The 18878-nt window shown below is 47.2% G+C and overlaps 4 protein-coding genes and 1 non-coding gene across 5 annotated transcripts; 3 read left to right on the forward strand and 2 right to left on the reverse strand.

The window, feature by feature from the left end:
- Nucleotides 1-1241: 1241 nt before the first annotated feature.
- Nucleotides 1242-3427, forward strand: EDB82DRAFT_560412 (uncharacterized protein; the record flags this gene model as incomplete). Its single annotated transcript, XM_025729229.2, has 1 exon — nucleotides 1242-3427. A coding segment is annotated over one exon (2106 nt), but the record flags the coding sequence as incomplete, so codon positions are not given.
- Nucleotides 3428-4707: 1280 nt separating this feature from the next.
- EDB82DRAFT_540032 (uncharacterized protein) lies at nucleotides 4708-9403 on the forward strand (the record flags this gene model as incomplete). The annotated part of the gene is made up of 4 exons (XM_025729228.2): nucleotides 4708-4951; nucleotides 5017-6098; nucleotides 6143-7678; nucleotides 7725-9403. 4 exons carry the CDS (start codon nucleotides 4708-4710, stop codon nucleotides 9306-9308), a joined length of 4446 nt encoding a protein of 1481 aa, XP_025583516.2. The 3' UTR covers nucleotides 9309-9403.
- A 271-nt stretch (nucleotides 9404-9674) lies between these two features.
- EDB82DRAFT_t202 lies at nucleotides 9675-9746 on the reverse strand. Its single transcript has one exon. It is a non-coding gene; the product is annotated as a tRNA-Thr (tRNA).
- Nucleotides 9747-10201: 455 nt separating this feature from the next.
- Nucleotides 10202-12930, reverse strand: EDB82DRAFT_284134 (uncharacterized protein). The gene is made up of 2 exons (XM_025729227.2): nucleotides 12495-12930; nucleotides 10202-12445 (listed from the first exon to the last, which is right to left on the reverse strand). Exons 1-2 carry the CDS (start codon nucleotides 12598-12600, stop codon nucleotides 10215-10217), a joined length of 2337 nt encoding a protein of 778 aa, XP_025583515.1. The 5' UTR covers nucleotides 12601-12930; the 3' UTR covers nucleotides 10202-10214.
- Nucleotides 12931-15217: 2287 nt separating this feature from the next.
- EDB82DRAFT_528480 (uncharacterized protein) lies at nucleotides 15218-18535 on the forward strand (the record flags this gene model as incomplete). The annotated part of the gene is made up of 5 exons (XM_065609190.1): nucleotides 15218-15593; nucleotides 15643-15963; nucleotides 16370-16564; nucleotides 16608-17283; nucleotides 17332-18535. 5 exons carry the CDS (start codon nucleotides 15218-15220, stop codon nucleotides 18533-18535), a joined length of 2772 nt encoding a protein of 923 aa, XP_065464358.1.
- Between the last annotated feature and the right edge of the window lie 343 nt (nucleotides 18536-18878).

Consider the following 18878-nt stretch of genomic DNA (forward strand, 5'->3'; position numbering starts at 1 on the left):
GCTGGTCTCCCTCGATGGAATATTTTCAGTTTTTGAACTGGGGTGATACGGACAATGATACATCGGACGACGGTCAACTATGGTTCGGGCCAGCCGTTTACCATCCGGCTATACGAGAAGTTGATACTTCGCAGGATGCCCACATGCAGTCTAAACCAGAAGAGAAAGTGATTGAGAGTACTGAGACACAGGAACCTGAGCAGAACCCTCCCATGAAAAATGGAAAGAAACGAGCGCGCTCGGAACCAACACTTCCTCCTAGCATCCCTCAACCACAACCAGACAACAGGAGACCAGCGAACCCTGGCACAGCACTTCCTCCCAGTGCCCCTCAGACACAGCCAGGAGACCTCTCTAATGATGAGAGGGTACGCCGTATGTTTTATATTCCAGTAGAGAAACGGTATTCACCCAGACAGTTTGAGAAATTCATGTTGCAGACACACCATCAGGATAGCTTGGTCCGTCATTGTGGGTTGCCCCCGGCCTCTTCATACGCACAACGGCCTAAGAGATCTGATGCTGGAGATATCAATCCTCCTGTCAAGAGACCTAGAGGGCGACCGCGCAAACACCCGCAGCCTGGGGCGAATCTGTCAACTCAGATTAACCCACAGGTCCTGATAAACGCGAACGGGAATTTGCCACCACCACCACCTGTACCAGACGCGTCGCGGTGGTTGAACGGGCACGAAAGTCAAAATATGATCACTAACGCTCAAAATACACATCGGCGACCTTTTTCTCCCACGGCTCCCATGCCTTTCATGCCTCCCTTGCCCCCTGGCCCGTTTGATCTTCAACGTCCCGGCAGGGAGCAGGCCACTGGTGGACTTCCACCAAGTGCATCTAAACTTGAACAACAAAGAAACCTTGCATTCTATAGCCAAGGTTTCCAACAACGGTTTGATTGTTCTAATCCGCATCTGAATCCAGGAGCCCATGGACCCGGGGCACCTGTCAGAAACGGGCGACCTATCGACTACAGAGCTGTCGCCCGCATGCACTATTTCATGGAAATGCAAGAAAAGGCAATAGAAAGGCGGATCATGGAGGCTGAGGATACCCTGAGACAAGTGCCGGAAAAGCATGATGATCTTACTGATGAAGAAGTGGCTATGGCCAAATCGCTGTTTCGATCAGACGTCGAATGGGTATAGAATACCCTCGCCGAGGCGAACACAGGCAGCGACGGCCTGACACAACGCAACGAGAGCTTGAACAACCATGTAGAGACTTAGAACGACCTCTCATGGGGTGTCAAGTGGGTTATTCTATGGATTCTCAACAAGACAGACCGTTTCGCAAAGATTGTCACTTTAATCTTGCACCTTGGACACCGCCAAGTCCATGAATTTATTGAACAATATATCCGCCAGCATCTTTTCTGGGAAACTTGGAAAGAGAATGTTGAGCGGATTCCTCATGCTGCACTTCTGCAGTATGCATTGGAGAAGAGGCAGACTGTTGCTGAGCTTCTACAGCAGTATCGCCCACTTCTTTACACCGAACAGATGACTCAACAAGATGAAGAAAAAGGGGCCGATTTCTTATTGAGTCTAGGTCGCCCTGGAGTACTTGAGGAATTTAAAGCATTTACGAACGAAAAACTGTCCGGTTTCTTACGCTTGGACATTGAGTGGGATTTCATCCAAGAGGTCATTGACAAGCAACAAATCTTGGCTTCAGTTGGACTGCGATGGCTAAACCCTGAAGGAGTTGGGAAAGTCATAATGAGATCTCTACCACAGGAGGATTCAAAACCAAAATCTGGGTTAAGAAACCCTTTTACGAAGATCACCCTTTTTGGTCCAACCAACGATGATGGTCAGGATTCAGATATGTCTGAGAGCAAACCCACCGACAACGATCAAACATCACACATCAGCAAACAACCTGTCGATCCGGAGGCAACCGATAAGGAGGCAGACCCCGAAAGTCTTCTCTGCCCTGAAACTCCTTTGTTGTCGCTCATACCAGAACCGCATGGCCTGATGGCAATACCCGCTCACCAGCAACTCCTGAGAATTGCTATACACAGGACAGCACCTGAGAGTTACGGAATTGTGCAAGGCACTTATGCATCCAACCTTGTATCCACTCATTTGGAAGAAGAAAGAGGTCTTCTCCCTGTTCACTCCTCGTATCGTCCTAAGGGCTTTCCCTTTTATGCGAAACATGTGCCAGGCATTATTGGCTTCAGCGACGAAGACCCCGTTGGCGAAGTCTTTGGAGGTACCATGAGTCAAGATGAGGGTTTGACTGAACAGCAATTGATGAGGCATGATGCCTTGTGCGCGAGAGGGAGAGCCTTTACTCAAATCGCTGAGAGCGGGCAGTTCAGTCCTGGTCTACAAACAGTAGGTAGGCCTCAGGATGGCCGAAACGAGACAGGGTATTATCGCGAGTCCGGACTGAATCGTGTCGTCAATGCTCCTTCTGTTGAGTACACCGTTTCTGTCCCCTCACCAGGCCAATTACACGAACGGGACGAACCGCCAACACCTTCTAAGCAACTCCGTCAGATGCTCGAGAAGTATAACGGCTTTCTCACAAAGAATAACCAAGAAGAGAAAAGTTCCTCCAGTGATAGTGATGACGAGGCTGCGATGGACATCAGCGATATCCCCCTTCCAGAACCCGAAAAAGATGAAGAGTACTGTCCAAAGAAGAAGTCATCGAGGAAGCCCCCGAGGAAGAAGGCTACCTCTACCAGGAAGGTCGGCCGACCCAGGAAACCGGCTGTCAGGAAGAATGACAATGTGACCCCAAAGAAGGTTGAAGGGCTTCAAGGTCATGGAGGTCAGGCTGATACTGGATCCGGAGAGAGTAGCATGCAGGCCTCTTTTGACGCACAGAAGAAGACACCAACAAAGGATCACACGGGAGACAATACCCCCAGCAGCGGCCCTCCTTCCTCTGGCCGTATCGAGCTCACCATCAGGCCATCCCAAACGCCCACCCCAACCGAGCCCAGCAACCCAGAGCTTGAAGTTACAATACCCAGGCAAGATCATGCTACCCCTACGCGCGCACCTATCCCGAGATCGAAACATGCAGTTTCTGCCAGATATGCGACATACGCTTCGGTATCAACACATGCGCGTTTCGCCCAAACAGCTATTCGCAGCGCCAAGAGGGGTGTCGATGCCACGACAACTGGAACTCCTAACAACATTGTTGATCCGAATAAGCTCACTTTGGAGTTTTCCAAGATCAAACGGTGTGGAAAGCAGTATGCTGACAGAGCTGAGTTTGCTTGGAAAGCGGAGAGGGCTGAGTATGCAGGGGCGGCTTTTGAGGCGGATTATGCGTTGCATATATTGGGACAAGGTACCTCTGAGTGAGGTTGTACGTTATGTTGTATTTACAAACACGATTTCGTGGGGTTGGATTGTCTGTTGGTGATAGCATTTGCTGGATTGGCTTCTTCTAGGTAGCAGGTAGCAAATAGCAAAATGAGCATGGGAACTTGCATAACACAAGCGATTCCACAAGTCGTAGCACCAGTTACTATAAGGACTGAAAGATTAAATCTAATGCCGATACATCATCTGGCGATGCTTGTAACTTCGATGCCGATTTGGCTCACAACCATGGATGGCTGAGATCCCTGATGTATACCTCACGAGCCTTGGTACACTAGGGGAGTGCAACAATAAGTCGAATGATATAACGTTCAGTGAGGTCATTTACGATGTGACAAGACATTCCACCATTTCAAGAAGAAACAATATACTCCAGTGGGTAGCAGAAAAAAAGGCCTCCTAAGTCTTAGGGTATAAAGATAAGTAGTCTAAGAACCGTAGTCTAAGCAGCATAAAGTGACTACTAATTTCGTCTCTTGTGCTTCCAGCGTTCAATTTTTCTGATACCCTGAGGATACTTTATAATAAGCTTTCAGTAAAAAAATAACATCACAGGACCACAAGGCTATACTTTCAAACAAGATTTCAACAAAACTCTAGATCAGAATGAAAGGTATATAAAGCGAGTCTTCCCGCCCCAAATATTCAACTGATCTACCCAGATCATAGTCACGACATCGATTTCCTATCGTCATACCATCGACCCAATGTCCCTAGCCCTACAACTAGGTAATACACAGGACAGTTCCAGTACAGCTATAGCCAAGTCGTCGGAGCCCTGTACGCAAAGCCAACCCTACCCCGTATAAATCTATGGATAGATTGGAAGTAGACTTGGCTTGCGTACAAGCCCCTGATGATCTGGCTATAGCTATATCAGAATTGCCTTGTATATTGCCTGGTCATAAGGCTAGGGTTATTAGTTCAGATAGTACGGCAATATGACATCGACATCGCGACTATGATTTGGGCCCGGTAAGGTCATAAGGATTTACAAATACTCATTATTCTTTCCTCTGCTGAGTCTGGTCCTAGGTTTGTTGTGAGCGCTCTCCTCATAATCGACCACACTGTAACCTCTAATATCCACGCATCAGGGCATTGATATCCTGACAGTGAATCGCCATCTTAACTGCTTGTGCCTAAATTATGTTTGTTATCGTATGTTTCATGTTTGATCACTTGATTGTTGGGTGCTGTTGCCTCGCAGTGCCTTCCGTTTGCTAGCTGTAGCACTAATGCATCTATCCGCTCGAAATCCTTCCCTTTTCCCAACTTCCACTCCCGCCATCTGCTCTTTTTTTTTTTCTTCCTTCTTCTTTCTTCATTAAACCTCAACATGGATAACGACTCTACCGACAGTGAGGACGAGATCGTCCAGTATCGTCTCACCGTGAGGCCTTCAAAGCCTCGAAAGATTACAGAGAGGAAGCGCCGAAACCAACAAATTTTGGATGCATTCGCGCGAGAAGCGCATCCTGAGAAACCGAGGCAAGAGGAAACCATCAATGCCCCGCGAGATTATCAGACAGAGCTCTTCGAAAAGGCCAAGGAGAAGAATCTCATCGTGGTTTTACCTACAAGTATATCTTTCTAACTACCGTTCGCGCATTGTTGCATCATTGGTCTTTTCCACTAACAAGCACAGGTTCTGGTAAAACATTCATCGCCGTCTTGTTGCTACGACACTACCTCCGCGAGGAAGTGGAATCCTGTGCCCTTGGAAATCCGAGAAAGGTGGCTTTTTTCTTGGTAGAAAAGGTAGCCCTCTGTGAGCAACAACATCGTGTCCTCGATAATCATCTCGGCGGTCACTCGACTGCCATTTTCACAGGGGACACCACCGCCCTGAAGAAGGACAAGAAATACTGGGATACTCAGTTTGCCTCAAATATGGTTGTGGTCTGCACTGCTGACATCTTGCTCGACTGTCTCAACAACGCCTTCATTACCATGGAACGAATCAATCTCCTCATCTTCGATGAAGCCCATCATGCAAAGAAGAAGCATTCTTACGCTGAAATCATGCGACGATATTATTACTCGACCGACAAGACTAAACGACCTCGCATTTTTGGAATGACCGCTTCCCCTGTGGATTCCAGAGCCGGAGATGTTGTGGAACTGACACTTGAACTTGAGAAAACCCTTGACAGCGAGATCGCAACACTTTCCGACAAAAATATGAAAGACTTGGCCAAGTTTCAAGTTCATGTTGAAGAGACAGTCAAGTACGACACACTTGGATTACCGGACGAGACCAAGACGCAGCTCTGGGAGTCGGTCTCTAAGCTAGTATCACGAAATAAAGAATTCAAGGCATCTCTCGATTTTACCAAAGAGGCCTCTTCAATCCTAGGACCCTGGTGTGCGGATCGGTACTGGCAAATCTCGATTGACGAGATAGAGATCAGGCGACTTGCCGACAGAACTCGCCTGGCCTTTTTCGGGACTGGAGAAAAGGTATTAGCACGAGCAGAGAAAGCAGTAGAAACTGTCAAGGAGGTTCAAAAGCTCGTCGCGGCTCATGAGTTTGGCACCATCAGTCCTGAATCGCAGAAATTATCAAACAAAGTGAAATGTCTGCACAAGATCTTGGTTCATGCTTTTACAACCGATTTCACGCAGCGCTGCATCGTCTTTGTTGATCAGAGATACACTGCTTGCCTACTCTCGGATCTTTATAACCAGGCTTCAATGGCAATTCCCGGAATGAATGCTTCATACATGGTAAGTTCTCCTCGGCTTTCAACGGCAGTACCTAACCACAGTAGGTTGGACACCAATCCAGCGGTACCAACCTTGGCAATATGACCCTGCGAAAGCAATGTTCGACACTCAAGAACTTCAGGGACGGTATCACCAATTGCCTCTTTGCAACATCGGTGGCAGAGGAGGGAATTGACGTTCCCGATTGTGATCTTGTTATTCGATTCGACCTCTACAATTCTGTTATTCAGTATATTCAATCAAAAGGGCGTGCCAGACACAAATCTTCACGGTACATCACCATGTTGGAGGACGGCAACATAAAACAGATCCGCAGTCTGAAGCAAGCAGCCAGAGACGCCACAGCTCTTCGAGAGTTCTGTATGAGACTACCAAGCGAACGAAAGCTTCAAGACGATGTGTTCGACGAGGAGACGGAAAAACAGATCCAGCAAATACACTACAATGTGTACGAGTTATCCGACACCGGCGCACGGCTTACATTCCCTTCCAGCCTTCAAATACTGTCTCGATTCATTTCATCCTTGGGTACAGCGGAAAACGGTTTTAGTAAAGCCGAATATTACATCTACAGGGAGGGAACATTTTTCACGGCGGCTGTTAATCTACCGCCAAGTTCCCCTATCATCACCCAAATAGGTTTCCCACAACGAAGCAAACTTCTGGCAAAATGTTCTGCGGCTTTTGAGACTTGCATTAAGCTCATCAAAGGCAAACACATCGATCACCATCTTCAGCCTACTTTCGTAAAACGTGCCCACGCAATGCGCAATGCTCGTGTGGGAATCAGTCCAAACAAGAAGGCTGAGCATGACATGCGCCTGAGACCAAACATTTGGAGTATCCGAGGAGAATGGACACAGTTTTTCCCAACAAAGATTTATCTTGGAGGCGAGAATGGAGGAGAAGACAGACCATTGATTCTTCTTTCGCGAAGTCCACTCCCAGGACTGCCTTCAATCCCTTTGTTCCTCGGCAATGGACGCTCAGCTATCGTGAAAGTGGCATGTTTTCAAGAACCTTTGGACATCACGACCAAGAAAGCTGAAGGATTGACTACTTTCACATTCAAACTATTTGCTGACATTTTCAGCAAAGAGTTCGAGGCCACTTGTGACCAATTCCCATATCTTCTTGCCCCTTCAGCAAAAGACACCAATCTGGGCCAAATCCCACAAATTGACTGGGATACTGTCTACTTTGTCAAAGATCACGACACTCTCGAATGGGAGAACGCGCCCGACGAGTTCTTTATGGACAAGCTTGTTGTTGATCCATATGACGGAGGACGCAAGCTTATACTCAAGGGCATTGACAAATCGAAGAAGCCTTCCGATCCTACACCAGATGGTGTACCCGAGTCGAGAAGTCGTGCTTACAGGACTGTGGAACAAACTATCAAGCAGTACAGCAACAGTCTTTTTGCCAAGTCTCGACTGGCGGCCCAGTGGCGAGATGATCAACCAGTTGTCAAAGCTGAGCTTCTTTCATTGCGACGTAATTTGTTGGATGAGTTTCAAGTTGACGAACAAATCAACAAAGATTGCTTCGTCATTTTAGAACCTCTCAATGTATCACCTGTAAGTTGGGAACCTACTACAAGATTTACCTATCTAACAAACGCAGATCCCGATGGACGTCGTTTCCATGGCACTCAAGTTCCCGGCAATCATCCACAGAATCGATTCTGCTCTGATCGCTCTCGATGCGTGTGAACTTTTCGACCTCTCCATTCCGCCAACACTGGCACTCGAAGCGATGACCAAAGACAGCGACAATACTGAGGATCATGGCAAGCAACAGATCAATTTCCAAGCTGGCATGGGTTCCAACTACGAACGGCTGGAATTTCTTGGAGACTCTTTTCTCAAAATGGCCACTACAATCGCCATCTTCGTACTCAAGCCCAAGAGTAACGAATGCATATACCATGTAGAGCGCATGCTTCTCATCTGCAACAACAATCTATTCAACACGGCCGTAGATTGCAAGCTTCCAGAGTACATACGGTCCTTGGCATTCGACAGAAGAACTTGGTACCCTGATCTCACGCTCAGAAAAGGCAAAGCTCTCAAGACAACAACGCGGCAACGGCTAGCTGACAAGAGTATCGCGGATGTTTGTGAAGCTCTCATTGGTGCTGCTTACCTCTCGAGCAAGGATGACAACTTGAACATGGCTGTCAAAGCTGTGACGCGGATGTGCAACGCAAAGCATCATACTATGTTGGCGTATGATGAGTATTACGCATCTTTCAAGGTCCCAGGTTGGCAGAAAGCCAAGTCAAACGCCAACCAACGTAGACTTGTGCAGAAAGTGGCAGATGCTATTGGGTACGAATTCAAGTCTGCTCCGCTACTCCAGAGCGCATTCACACATCCCTCCTACACGTATTCGGGGGACGTTCCGAACTACCAGCGCCTTGAGTTTCTAGGTGATGCCCTCATCGACATGGCTATCGTCGACCATCTCTACCATAAGTTCCCTCTCGCGGATCCTCAATGGTTGACTGAGCACAAGATGGCGATGGCCTCAAATCAATTTTTTGGTTGTCTCTGTGTCAAGCTTAATCTACACCATCATCTTCTGTTCAACACTTCGCAGTTTCTTAAGGCAATTCGTGATTATGTGCTCGAGCTTAAGATGGCTGAGGAGACAGCTCGCGAAGAAGCAGACGAAGAAGGAACTCCGATGCGTATGGACTTTTGGATCAACGCAACACCGCCACCAAAAGCGTACGCAGATTCCATCGAGGCACTTATCGGGGCCATGTTTGTGGATTCTCAATTCGACTATTCTGTCGTTGAGCGTTTCTTTACCAAGCTTATCCTCCCGTACTTTGAAGACATGTCTCTCTATGACACCTTTGCAAAGAAACACCCTTATACACGCCTTACCAAGATGATGCAGCAGGAGATTGGGTGTATGAATTTCACCATGGTGTCGGAACCTATAGTCCCTGAAGTTGAGCGTGGTATGGCAGTTTTGAAAGAAAGTGATATGATGACGGGATTTCTGGTGCACCAAAAGATCATCACGAGTCATGTATCAAAGAGTGGACGGTACAGCAAGATTGCTGCTGCGAAGGAGGTACTTAAGATGTTGGAGGAGTATGGTGGAGATGTGGTCGCGATAAAGAAGATGTTTGGCTGTAATTGTGATTCTAAAGCGATGAAGATGGATGGGATAGGCCATGGAACGGCTGTCTAGGTTAATGTGGGTGTACAGTGCACATTTATTGTCATAACAGCAATTGAGTAAATAGCGTAAGTACGACAACTTGTCTATAAGATAATGTTAGTAGCTATTGTTCAATGAAATTGCATTCCCAGTAATCTGCAATACTTACATAAAATAAAAATGGAATAAGTTGGCGTCAGTAATTGGTCCAGAAAAAACATTGCGGTCGGAGTCCAGCAACAACCACACAAGGTTTGGTGGCATCTATATCAACAATCTTGTGTTCAAGTAATAAGAAGGTTCGGGACAACTAGGATTTGAGCCGAAAACAAAAAAGCATAACAGGTTAATGTGTAAAAAGCAAAGTGACAAAAGACAAAAAGATATTGCTATCCATGCCTCGACACCGGATTGAACGATGGACCTTCGCATTACGAGTGCGACGCTCTACCACTGAGCTATAGAGGCTGCTAATAACTTGGTATGGAGTATGCATAATCTACAGGGTATATATAGTAAGAACAGAATCATCGACTTTTACATAAGCAAGATATTGCGCGATGTCGAAAACTGCCAGTGCTTTTGTCTTTTTCATGATTTAATTTTAATTCCATGTCAATAATCATTCTTGGCGTTGGGCATCTAGGCGTGTATTTCTGTCGCTGCGGAAACGGTCATGGTCTACAACATGCCGATCTCGCAAACATTGGACAGGGGGCATTGCAACATCAAGGATAACCAGATCAAGAAAGACATTGGTAGGAACAAAAAAAAGATTGAATTGGTATCGAGTGTGCTATCAAATCCGCATATGTCCAAAATGCTGCCGTACGAAGACGTGCTATCCTGAACGCCAAAATCCAGTATACAAAAGAAACCCCCATCAAATGTCGTCGTATTCCATCCTATAACTCCATTCGCTGGTTCATATCTCATTCAATGGTCCTCTACATCAGTCGCATATGCCTCTTCCTCTTCCTTCTGCTGTCTTCTCTTGTTTTTCATCGCCTTGCGAAGTTTCATGGCTGTCTGCATGTCCACCTTGGCATCGTCGGCGTCTGTCAAGCCGAATTGGTCCCATCCTAAATCACGAATGTTGATACCGAGATCGGCGAGTGAGACGAAACCAGGAACTGTGGGTGCAGAAGGAACTTCGTCTTCCCAGGAATCTGAATCTTGGTCGTCAAGGGTAGATGGTTGAGGGATGCGGCGAGGTGTGTTGGTGCGGCTACGGCCCTGTCGCGACTTTTGTTGTGATCGCTGGGGTGTGGACTTGCTACTCCGTGTGCTAGGTCGTAGAGGTGTTTTGGGTCGTTTAGAAACAATGGGCTCAGACGGGGTCTGAGGAACGGAAGGAGGCTCAATTTCAGCCTTGAAAATAGGAACAGGTTCAAAAAGACCCGGAAGAGCTGCGCCGTTAGTACCGTAGTGGTCCTTCATTAATAGACCCTCTTCGTTGCGACGTTTCTCCTTCCAAGCGACAAAAGAGTCCACCGAGTCCTCGCTTGCATCAGAGAGGTAAAGATCTAGGTTGATCCCTTCGTTCATGGGATGGCCGAGATCCCGCTCGACTTCCCTCCGTGAAGGGACCAGTGTATCAGCGGAAAAGTCATCATCGCCTGGGTTGTAATAACTAATCTCGTCCAATGTTTTATTCTGCTCCTCAGGATATATTTTGATGGAGGGGGGAAGTGATGCATCAATAGATGTACTTGGGGTGTGGTTGCCCACTGATTTGGGAAATTCATTGCTAAACCCAGAGGACATCGTCGATGGTGTGACACAGGGTTGTGCTCTCCATAGAGATGATGTTCGCACAGGGATGTGCTCGTTGATGTTGTCTAGGCGCTGGCTGCGAGCGCTAGTCATGGTGCGGGTCCGGTTGTATGATTTGTCCATGGATGAAGAACTGGACGGACGTGGAGGTTGAGACATGTCGTTGCGGGGGAACGAGAGAGCCAGTCCTCCATGATATGATTCAGGTCGTGCGTTAAGCGAATCGTGACGATCGTAACCATAACTTGACTCAAGGTATGAGGTGGAGCGTTGCTCGGATAGTCTGAACCGCGACGGCACACTTGGAAATGGCGCAAAATCCTCGTCGTCTTCTGCAACGGTGTCGATCTCGACGCGACCAAAACCCCTTTGCCGAGTCTGGCCTTCGCTTGTCTTGGGTCTGGATCGCTGAACTGAAGGCGGCGATGCTGGTGGTGATATGGGTGGTAATAGAGTTGGAGGTGACAGGGGTCTTTCATAAGAGAAGCTCGAGATTGACGGGTGTAGACTGAGGGGTCTTGGTTTTGGACGATCATCTTCTTCTTGTGGAGAAGCGAATGCATTAAACGATCTCCTCCGGTCCTGTTTTGACAATGGCGCTGGTTTGAGAGTTGTCAGGGGAGACTCGGACCGTTTTTCACGAAGATGTGATTTGCTGGGTCTCGATAGATCGTTAGCGACTGAGCCAGAATATGATCTCCTCCAAGCTGATGAACTACCAGACTTGGACCAATTGTCTCTTTTTGTGCCTGAATCGCCATGCGGAACACCAGGATAAGGCGCGCAATCGTCATCTTCTTCTTCGTAGTCATGCTCGTTAGTAGGCAACACCAAGCGATGACTTCCAGAGAGTCGGTAGAGTGCTTTTGTGGCGGCGCTTTTAAGGTTCAGACCGTTGTCGCCCAAGTTTCTATCGGCAACGTCTTCTCCGTACTCTCGCGCACCAGTGGCTGTAACCCGCGAGCGAAAGTTTGAAGGCCTGAGTTCGCCCTGCGCATCAAGAATGTCGACGGAGGAATTGCGCTTGTGCTGAAACGAATCGAAGGAACTCTCGCGCCGGTGATGAGTCGGGATGGAGGGTACTGGAGGTAGTCTCTCGGAACGGCCTCGTGCAGGTTTTTCCGGGACGCTCCAGGCTGAATTTGAGCTTCGGATACTGCGTGATAAAGAAAGTGGTCGTGATGTCTGGATGTCGACCTGGTTTGGTGCAGTAGTTGGTCGTGAGTGGGATATGCCTCGGAATCGTGGGACCATAGGAGGAACAGCGCTCAAGTCATCATCAAAGTCGACATGTCGTGGTGTGCTTGAGAGTTGAGCTTGGCTGCGTTTCCTGACTGCTCGTTGCAGTTGGTCCAAGACGTTGGGGCCATTTCCAGCGACTGGATATGTTCCTGGATCCTTGTTAGCTTGGTTGTATGGGTGATCTATTTGGGGACATACCTTGAATTGGAGGAATCGAAGCTACAGTTGAATGGTAACCTTGGCCCTTGATAGAAGCCCTCTTCGCATTCGACTTGCGAGCAAAAATATTGCTAAAGAAACCCATGATGACCTTAACCCGCCATATGGCAGGTCGGCATCAAAAGAGGTGTCGGCTTGTTATGAAGGAAATGGATTAGGAAGTTTAGTAATGTAGAGTAATTAAAAGTGAGTGAATATGAACATTCCGAGCTGAAATAAAGCAAAGTAAGAGAGGGGGCCAAGAAAAAGGAAAGTACAAAGGCGTACTTTAGTAGAAACAGAAACAAAAAAAAAACAAGAGAAGGAGGGAGAGAGACAAGACAGTCTTGATGAGGGACTAATGCAAGCCAAAGCAAACCTGGGGGCATTAGACTTTTTGACAAAAGTGTCACGACCCAAATAAATGGAGTAAGTTCTAGAGTGTCATAGCATCTAATGTCCCTGGTTCTAGAGAATCTTCCGTGCAAGCTTCCTTTAACAAGATCCTTGACTGTAAACGGACAAGAGACTTGATAAATGGAGTCAGGAACAGGGGGTTAAGGGAGCTAGCGATGACGCCAACCGAAGCGATAAAGGCCCGCTCTCAGATGCGAATGTACTAAAAAGGAGATGATGACAGGCCACGGATCTACTGTATCTGTGAGTTTTGATAGGTAAGATCTTACGGAAAAAATGCCTCCTTTCTTTTTGATGGTATTCAATTCATTCTCATCTTTGATTCCTCACTGAGACATTTTCCTTTGTCTCAAGATGATCGAATCACAGCCAAAAGATGGTCGATTGTCTGCCCCAGGATTCGGATCAGGGGGCGTTTGACTTGCAGCAATAGACCACTCACCGACCAGGGCCCCCCCTGAACTTTATGGCGTCTCCTCCCTGTGACAACGCCCAAACTGATCAATGCAGGGACCACAACAGTCAATGCTCAGGGGCGTGAATGTCTGAGTGCCACGGGGACGGGAATGCTGTGCGCACGGCATGGCATTTGGATGAAGAAATAGCAAACTACCATGACTAAAGGGAGAAGAGACAAAAAGAGTCAAATTTTTCTGTTTGTCTCAATGTTTGCGACATTTAACCTGCAACCGTTTGACCGACTGACGCCATCATCAGAGTTTTGAAACGGCGTGGCGACATTCTAAATCGAGAGCCTGACCAACCAAGTGTCATTTTGGAGCCACAGCATGAAGCAAATAAATGAGATATGACTGCGTCAGCTATATCCTCTCCGGCTTATAATGACCGTGTTTCCGATTTTACGTGGAGAATAGTAAAACATCCCTCTCCATAATACGGCATTGACGATACATAGGCGAGTCCAGCTACTTGGTTCGGGAGTGCAAGATTTCAAGGGGGGGAAAGTGAAAGAATGGACATCTCCGTTGTGGGTTTATCGTCACTTTACAAGGCTGACCCTTGACCGTCCACAGGGGACAGATCATGTAGATACAGTTACTTTTAAAGTAAGCGAAACGAAAAGATGGATTGTCCGAGACAAAGAGAATTGTATTACATTGTCGGCATCCGAGTCATTGGATCGGTTGTGGCAAAAGACAATGCAGCCTTTACTAGCCAGGGCATCTGCGTTACATTCGCACAGGAACGGGCCGCTACTTATGAGTCTGATGATACCGTATCTTCGTGTATAAATTGCCATGTGGTATTGTATCATGTTTGTGTTATGTTTGTGTTCATGCTGATGACTGTTGAGTAACATTTGCAATACCAAGCGGTAAGCACACAGTAGCTGATCATCATTTTGATACTGGCGTGTAATCCGACTGGGGGGTATCAGAAACACTGACAACTGGGAGCATAAGAGACGAAATTATTAGATCAACTTATGCTACTTGTATCATAGTTCTTAGACTACTTATTTTTGTACCCTAAAACTTAGGACTACAACTCTTCTGCTACCCTAGCCCGACTCCCCGATGGTCAGGCACAAAACTGTTCGATTGGTTGTCGTCAATGTAGCATGAAAAAAAATGGGAAAAGAAACTTGAGCAATGAGATCTATCACATTTGTTTCTTTTTGTATCCGATAAATATACTAATGTTTCATATCCCATCTTGTTTACAGAAATGTAACGTCAACATTGCTTTTTTCGCGATTAAAGACAAATCTGTTTCCGGTCCGACATGATGCTTGTCATTAAACACAAAGCCCAAACTAACGGAAACTAAAAATGGCATTTAAGATTTCGGTGCTGATCAAGCCGCTAAAGAAAATCAATCTTAGGAGAATGGGATCAGCAGTCAATGCGATGCGATGATTCTCCGTCGATTGTTCCTGGACCGACTTTGACGCGATTGGCGAGGCTAGTTGATTACCTAGTGAGTGGTTTGTACTTTGGTGGTGAGATTACCCTATAGCAATTGTCAAAGTTCGTTGAATGGGAGATTGCGAGAGACGTGGGAATGCTTGTTTTGTATTCAAAATTGCAAATCAGGAGGGTAGATTAATTAAGTATGCACTGAATAATGTCGCACTCTGTAGATATGTGCCTGAGGTGGGAGTCAGTGATTCATGTGCATGTTAGTGAATCTTTCCTCTTAATGAGCGAAGCGACGTCATCATTGCAGCCCCGCCATTCATGTGGGGTTGACCTGCCTCAGCAGCTTCAATCACTCAAATCATCACTACCATCATCAATACCTCAAGATACTACACCTAAAAATCACGTTGAGCAGAAGTCAAGATGTCTTTGACAACAGATCCCGACCCTTCCGGTGGCTGCCCGGCCTTTATCCCCCTCGAAGCGAACCCGCAGCTCATGACCTCCCTCATCCATAAGCTCGGTGTCTCGGACGCTCTCGAACTCCACGACGTATACTCCTTGACCGAACCGGACCTCCTGGCCTTCATCCCGCGTCCTGCGCTTGCCCTTTTGCTCGTATTCCCCATCAGTGCCGTGTACGAGAGTCAACGCATGGCCGAAGACAGCTTGGTAGATGAATACAAGGGCAAGGGAGACACGGAGCCCGTCTTGTGGTGGCCCCAGACGATCAGAAATGCTTGTGGTCTGATGGGACTGCTGCACGCTGTTACCAATGGAAATGCACGAAGCTTTATCCGTACGTTTGCACCTGTTTGGATACGAGAATGAACGCTGACATCCGACAGAGGAGGGCTCAACCCTCGACAATGTCATCAAGAAGAGCATGCCTCTCGACCCTCGCGGCCGCGCAAAGGTTCTCGAATCGACACCCGAACTAGCCACCGCTCATAAAGAGGCTGCAACTCAAGGCGACACGCCCGCTCCTGAAGCTGAGGACGACACCGAACTGCACTACGTTTGCTTTGCCAAGGGAACGGATAACGGACTTTGGGAACTCGATGGACGACGAAAGGGACCTATTCGACGAGGCGACCTGGATGATAACGAAGACGTGCTTAGTTCAAAGGGTTTGGCACTAGGCGCGCTCAAGTTCCTGGAAAGGGAGGGTGCGGATTTGAGGTTCAGTGCTGTTGCGCTGGCTGGGTCTGTTGATTAGACTGAATGAGATACCCAGGATACGAAGAGACGCTTGTAGATTCACATTTCATTCGTCTCAATAATTGCACTCTCAATTCCAAGTATGGTCACGACGATTCAACGTGGATATTCGCAACCTGGATTGGACTGACAGGCCGGTGTGGAGATAGCGCACTCGGTTATTGGAGCTCAAATGTACAAGGCAGATTTGAAGCCACATCTAGCTCAGCTCCCCACTCCAAGGCAGCGACTTTCTGATGGGTATATAACTGTCCATTTCATCGGAGACAACCTGTTATCTATTTCAATCGCCAATCATCAAACATCATGAGTAAGTGTACATTCGTATTTCAGGAACAAATGCTAACAATCCAGGAATCGCTCGTTGGCTATTGAGAAGAGGCACCGAACATGTCGGCCTGGTGCTAGGGAACGATGCATCTGGGAAGACAACGTTCCTATACAAACTATTGTTTGGAGAAATTGTCCAGACAATTCCGACCATCGGCTTCAATGTTGAGACAATAGAATATCCAGATGGAGACAAAATCACACTATGGGATGTCGGAGGTATGTTCAATCCCAGAGATCGCCAACTTGCCTAACAGTTTAGGATGCGATATGATCCGACCCCTCACTCGACATTACATGCTCAATGATCGCTTTATCATTTTCATTCAGAGCTGCGAAGACTTGGATCCCGATCGAGTTGAGTTCTCTCTCGAGTATCTGCGCATGGCGATGGGAATGATGGAGAGCTTTGGAGCGAAGAACATGTTTATCCTATTCAACAAGCAGGATAATCTCTCGACTGAGGAAGCAACCAAAGTCGTCGAAGATCTCAAGTCGCAGATTGAGAAAGAAATCAAGCCTTATGAAGACAAGCTCGACATCAGGATATTGGACTATCCTGGCTTGAGCGCGTTGCATGGCACACATTTACATGCCGCCATGGAAGAGATCAGAACGACACTGAAACCTGCGAAGCCAACCCAGAATGTCAAAGCTGAGATTGAACAGAAGGAGGAAGGCCCGAGTGAAGATGAACTCATTAATCGAGTCAGACAAGAAAATGCCCGAAGCGTCGACGCGCAAACGTTTTGGAAGAGTTTCTTGGATGGTAGTCTCGAGCCCTGGGATCATTATACCCATCTTCGAGCAGGTTTTTTCGTTATGCGCGATTGCTTCGCCAGGGGATTGGGTCTTTTGGATTGTGCCGAAGAGTTTATGGCCCATTTGAATCGACTGAGGCAGGGCAATCCAGAAAGATTTCGCAACACTGCGCACAGGTATGTCTTCATCCCATCTGCTGATACCTCCATCACTAAACTTTGCAGGACAATGACCATCTTTTGGCTACACCAGATTCAGGTCGCTGCCATCGAGTATCAAGCGAATAAATCATCCGACAAATTTCCTGAACAGGAAGAGTATGCAGATATCGTCTTTTCAGCGCCTCATCTTATGAACTCTGGTCTATGGAGGGCTTATTACACCAAAGACTTGCTCTTTACGCCTCAAGCTAAGGCAGATTGGCATCTGCCTGACATCCAACCTCTGCCTACAATTAGCCAAGTCACTGAACGACCACAACAGCAAATGGCCGACAATGATACTGATCGACTAACTCGATTTGCCTTTTCCGTTGTCCAAAAGACGCTGTCGTCTAAATTGAGACGCGGAGGAATTGTGAAGCAAGCCCTTGAAGCTTTGCAGTCATCTACCATGCGCCTTCGCGCCTCAGACTCTTCCATACCTCCATACTCCGAGACGCAGGCGTATTTCTGGATTCAGATTATCCACGCCTACCTCGGGTCTTTACAAATCCAAGACTCTTCCCGAGAAAGCCGCTTCAGCGGATCACCTAAAAGTCTGACCTTTGAAGCCTTTAAATCTCTATTTGACATAACAGGTGACGAGTGGCGTCAGTACTACTCGCAATCTATATGGGAGAGTATCCCAGCTCGAATGAGTTTCGTGAATCCTGATAAGAAAGCTCTACCGAATATCTTTGGTATGCCTTCGCAGGCTAGAGTGGATCTCGCTCATTCAAAAATGGTTAATGCGATAAGTCATCGCTTCGATAAACACCCAGGCCTGCCACCTCGTGAGGACATGGACTTTCTAGCAGCTGTGTTGATCTACGAAGCCAAGCTTATGCCCGAGTCCGAACTCAACGTCGCTAGCCACGCAAGTCTCTTAAGCTTTCTTTTCAATCGTATTTCCGGCAAAAGAGAGTCTGCTATTGAAGAAGTCAAGAAAAGTCCTACCTCGCTTGCCTCGTCCACGGCATTGGAGGTTGCTCAAAGGATTGGCTTGACGCAGAGTACGTTTTGGGTGCAACGGGTCCAGATTGAGTTGGCAAGAAACAAGGACATTGAAACGTTTGATGAGTTTGTCAGAGCGAACTCGTACTTGGCATTTGAGGATCTGCCATTTGCATACTACTCGCCTCAACTGTGGGAGAGTGCTGAGGCGAGGGAGGCTTATGTGCCGCCTGATAGACAGTCGGTTTCTAGTATTGTTGCAGGGAAGATTTGAAGGGATGCTTGAACATGACAAAGAAGAGGAGGAGAAGAACCCATGATGAGCTTCAAAAGGGATGTGAGGATTTGGAGTTGAGGAAGGCTGGGAGTGACACTGAGGCGGGTAGGAAGGCACAAGGATCATAGGAAAGAGTTAATATTAATGGAGCATCAGCGCTTGTATTTATTGTACGGAAACTGATTTCATTTGATTGCAAAACAAGAAAGAACGCCGCCAAATTTCATGTTTAATGGAGCTTCACAATCAATCAAGGTATCCGTGGGCTGCTCATCACGACAGTCGTATTTGTTTTTTATGATCTCTTAAGCTTTCGCCCAGACCTTCTCAATTTCCTCTA

Source organism: Fusarium venenatum, assembly GCF_020744135.1.
Source record: "Fusarium venenatum strain MPI-CAGE-CH-0201 chromosome Unknown EDB82scaffold_3, whole genome shotgun sequence".
Classification (NCBI taxonomy): domain Eukaryota; kingdom Fungi; phylum Ascomycota; class Sordariomycetes; order Hypocreales; family Nectriaceae; genus Fusarium; species Fusarium venenatum.

Coding starts and splice junctions, on each gene's coding strand:
- EDB82DRAFT_284134 (XM_025729227.2), bottom strand. CDS start 12,600: ATGGGTTTCTTTAGCAATATTTTTGCTCGCAAGTCGAATGCGAAGAGG. Junction 12,446..12,494: donor TTCGATTCCTCCAATTCAAG/GTATGTCCCCAA, acceptor ACAAGGATCCAG/GAACATATCCAGTCGCTGGA.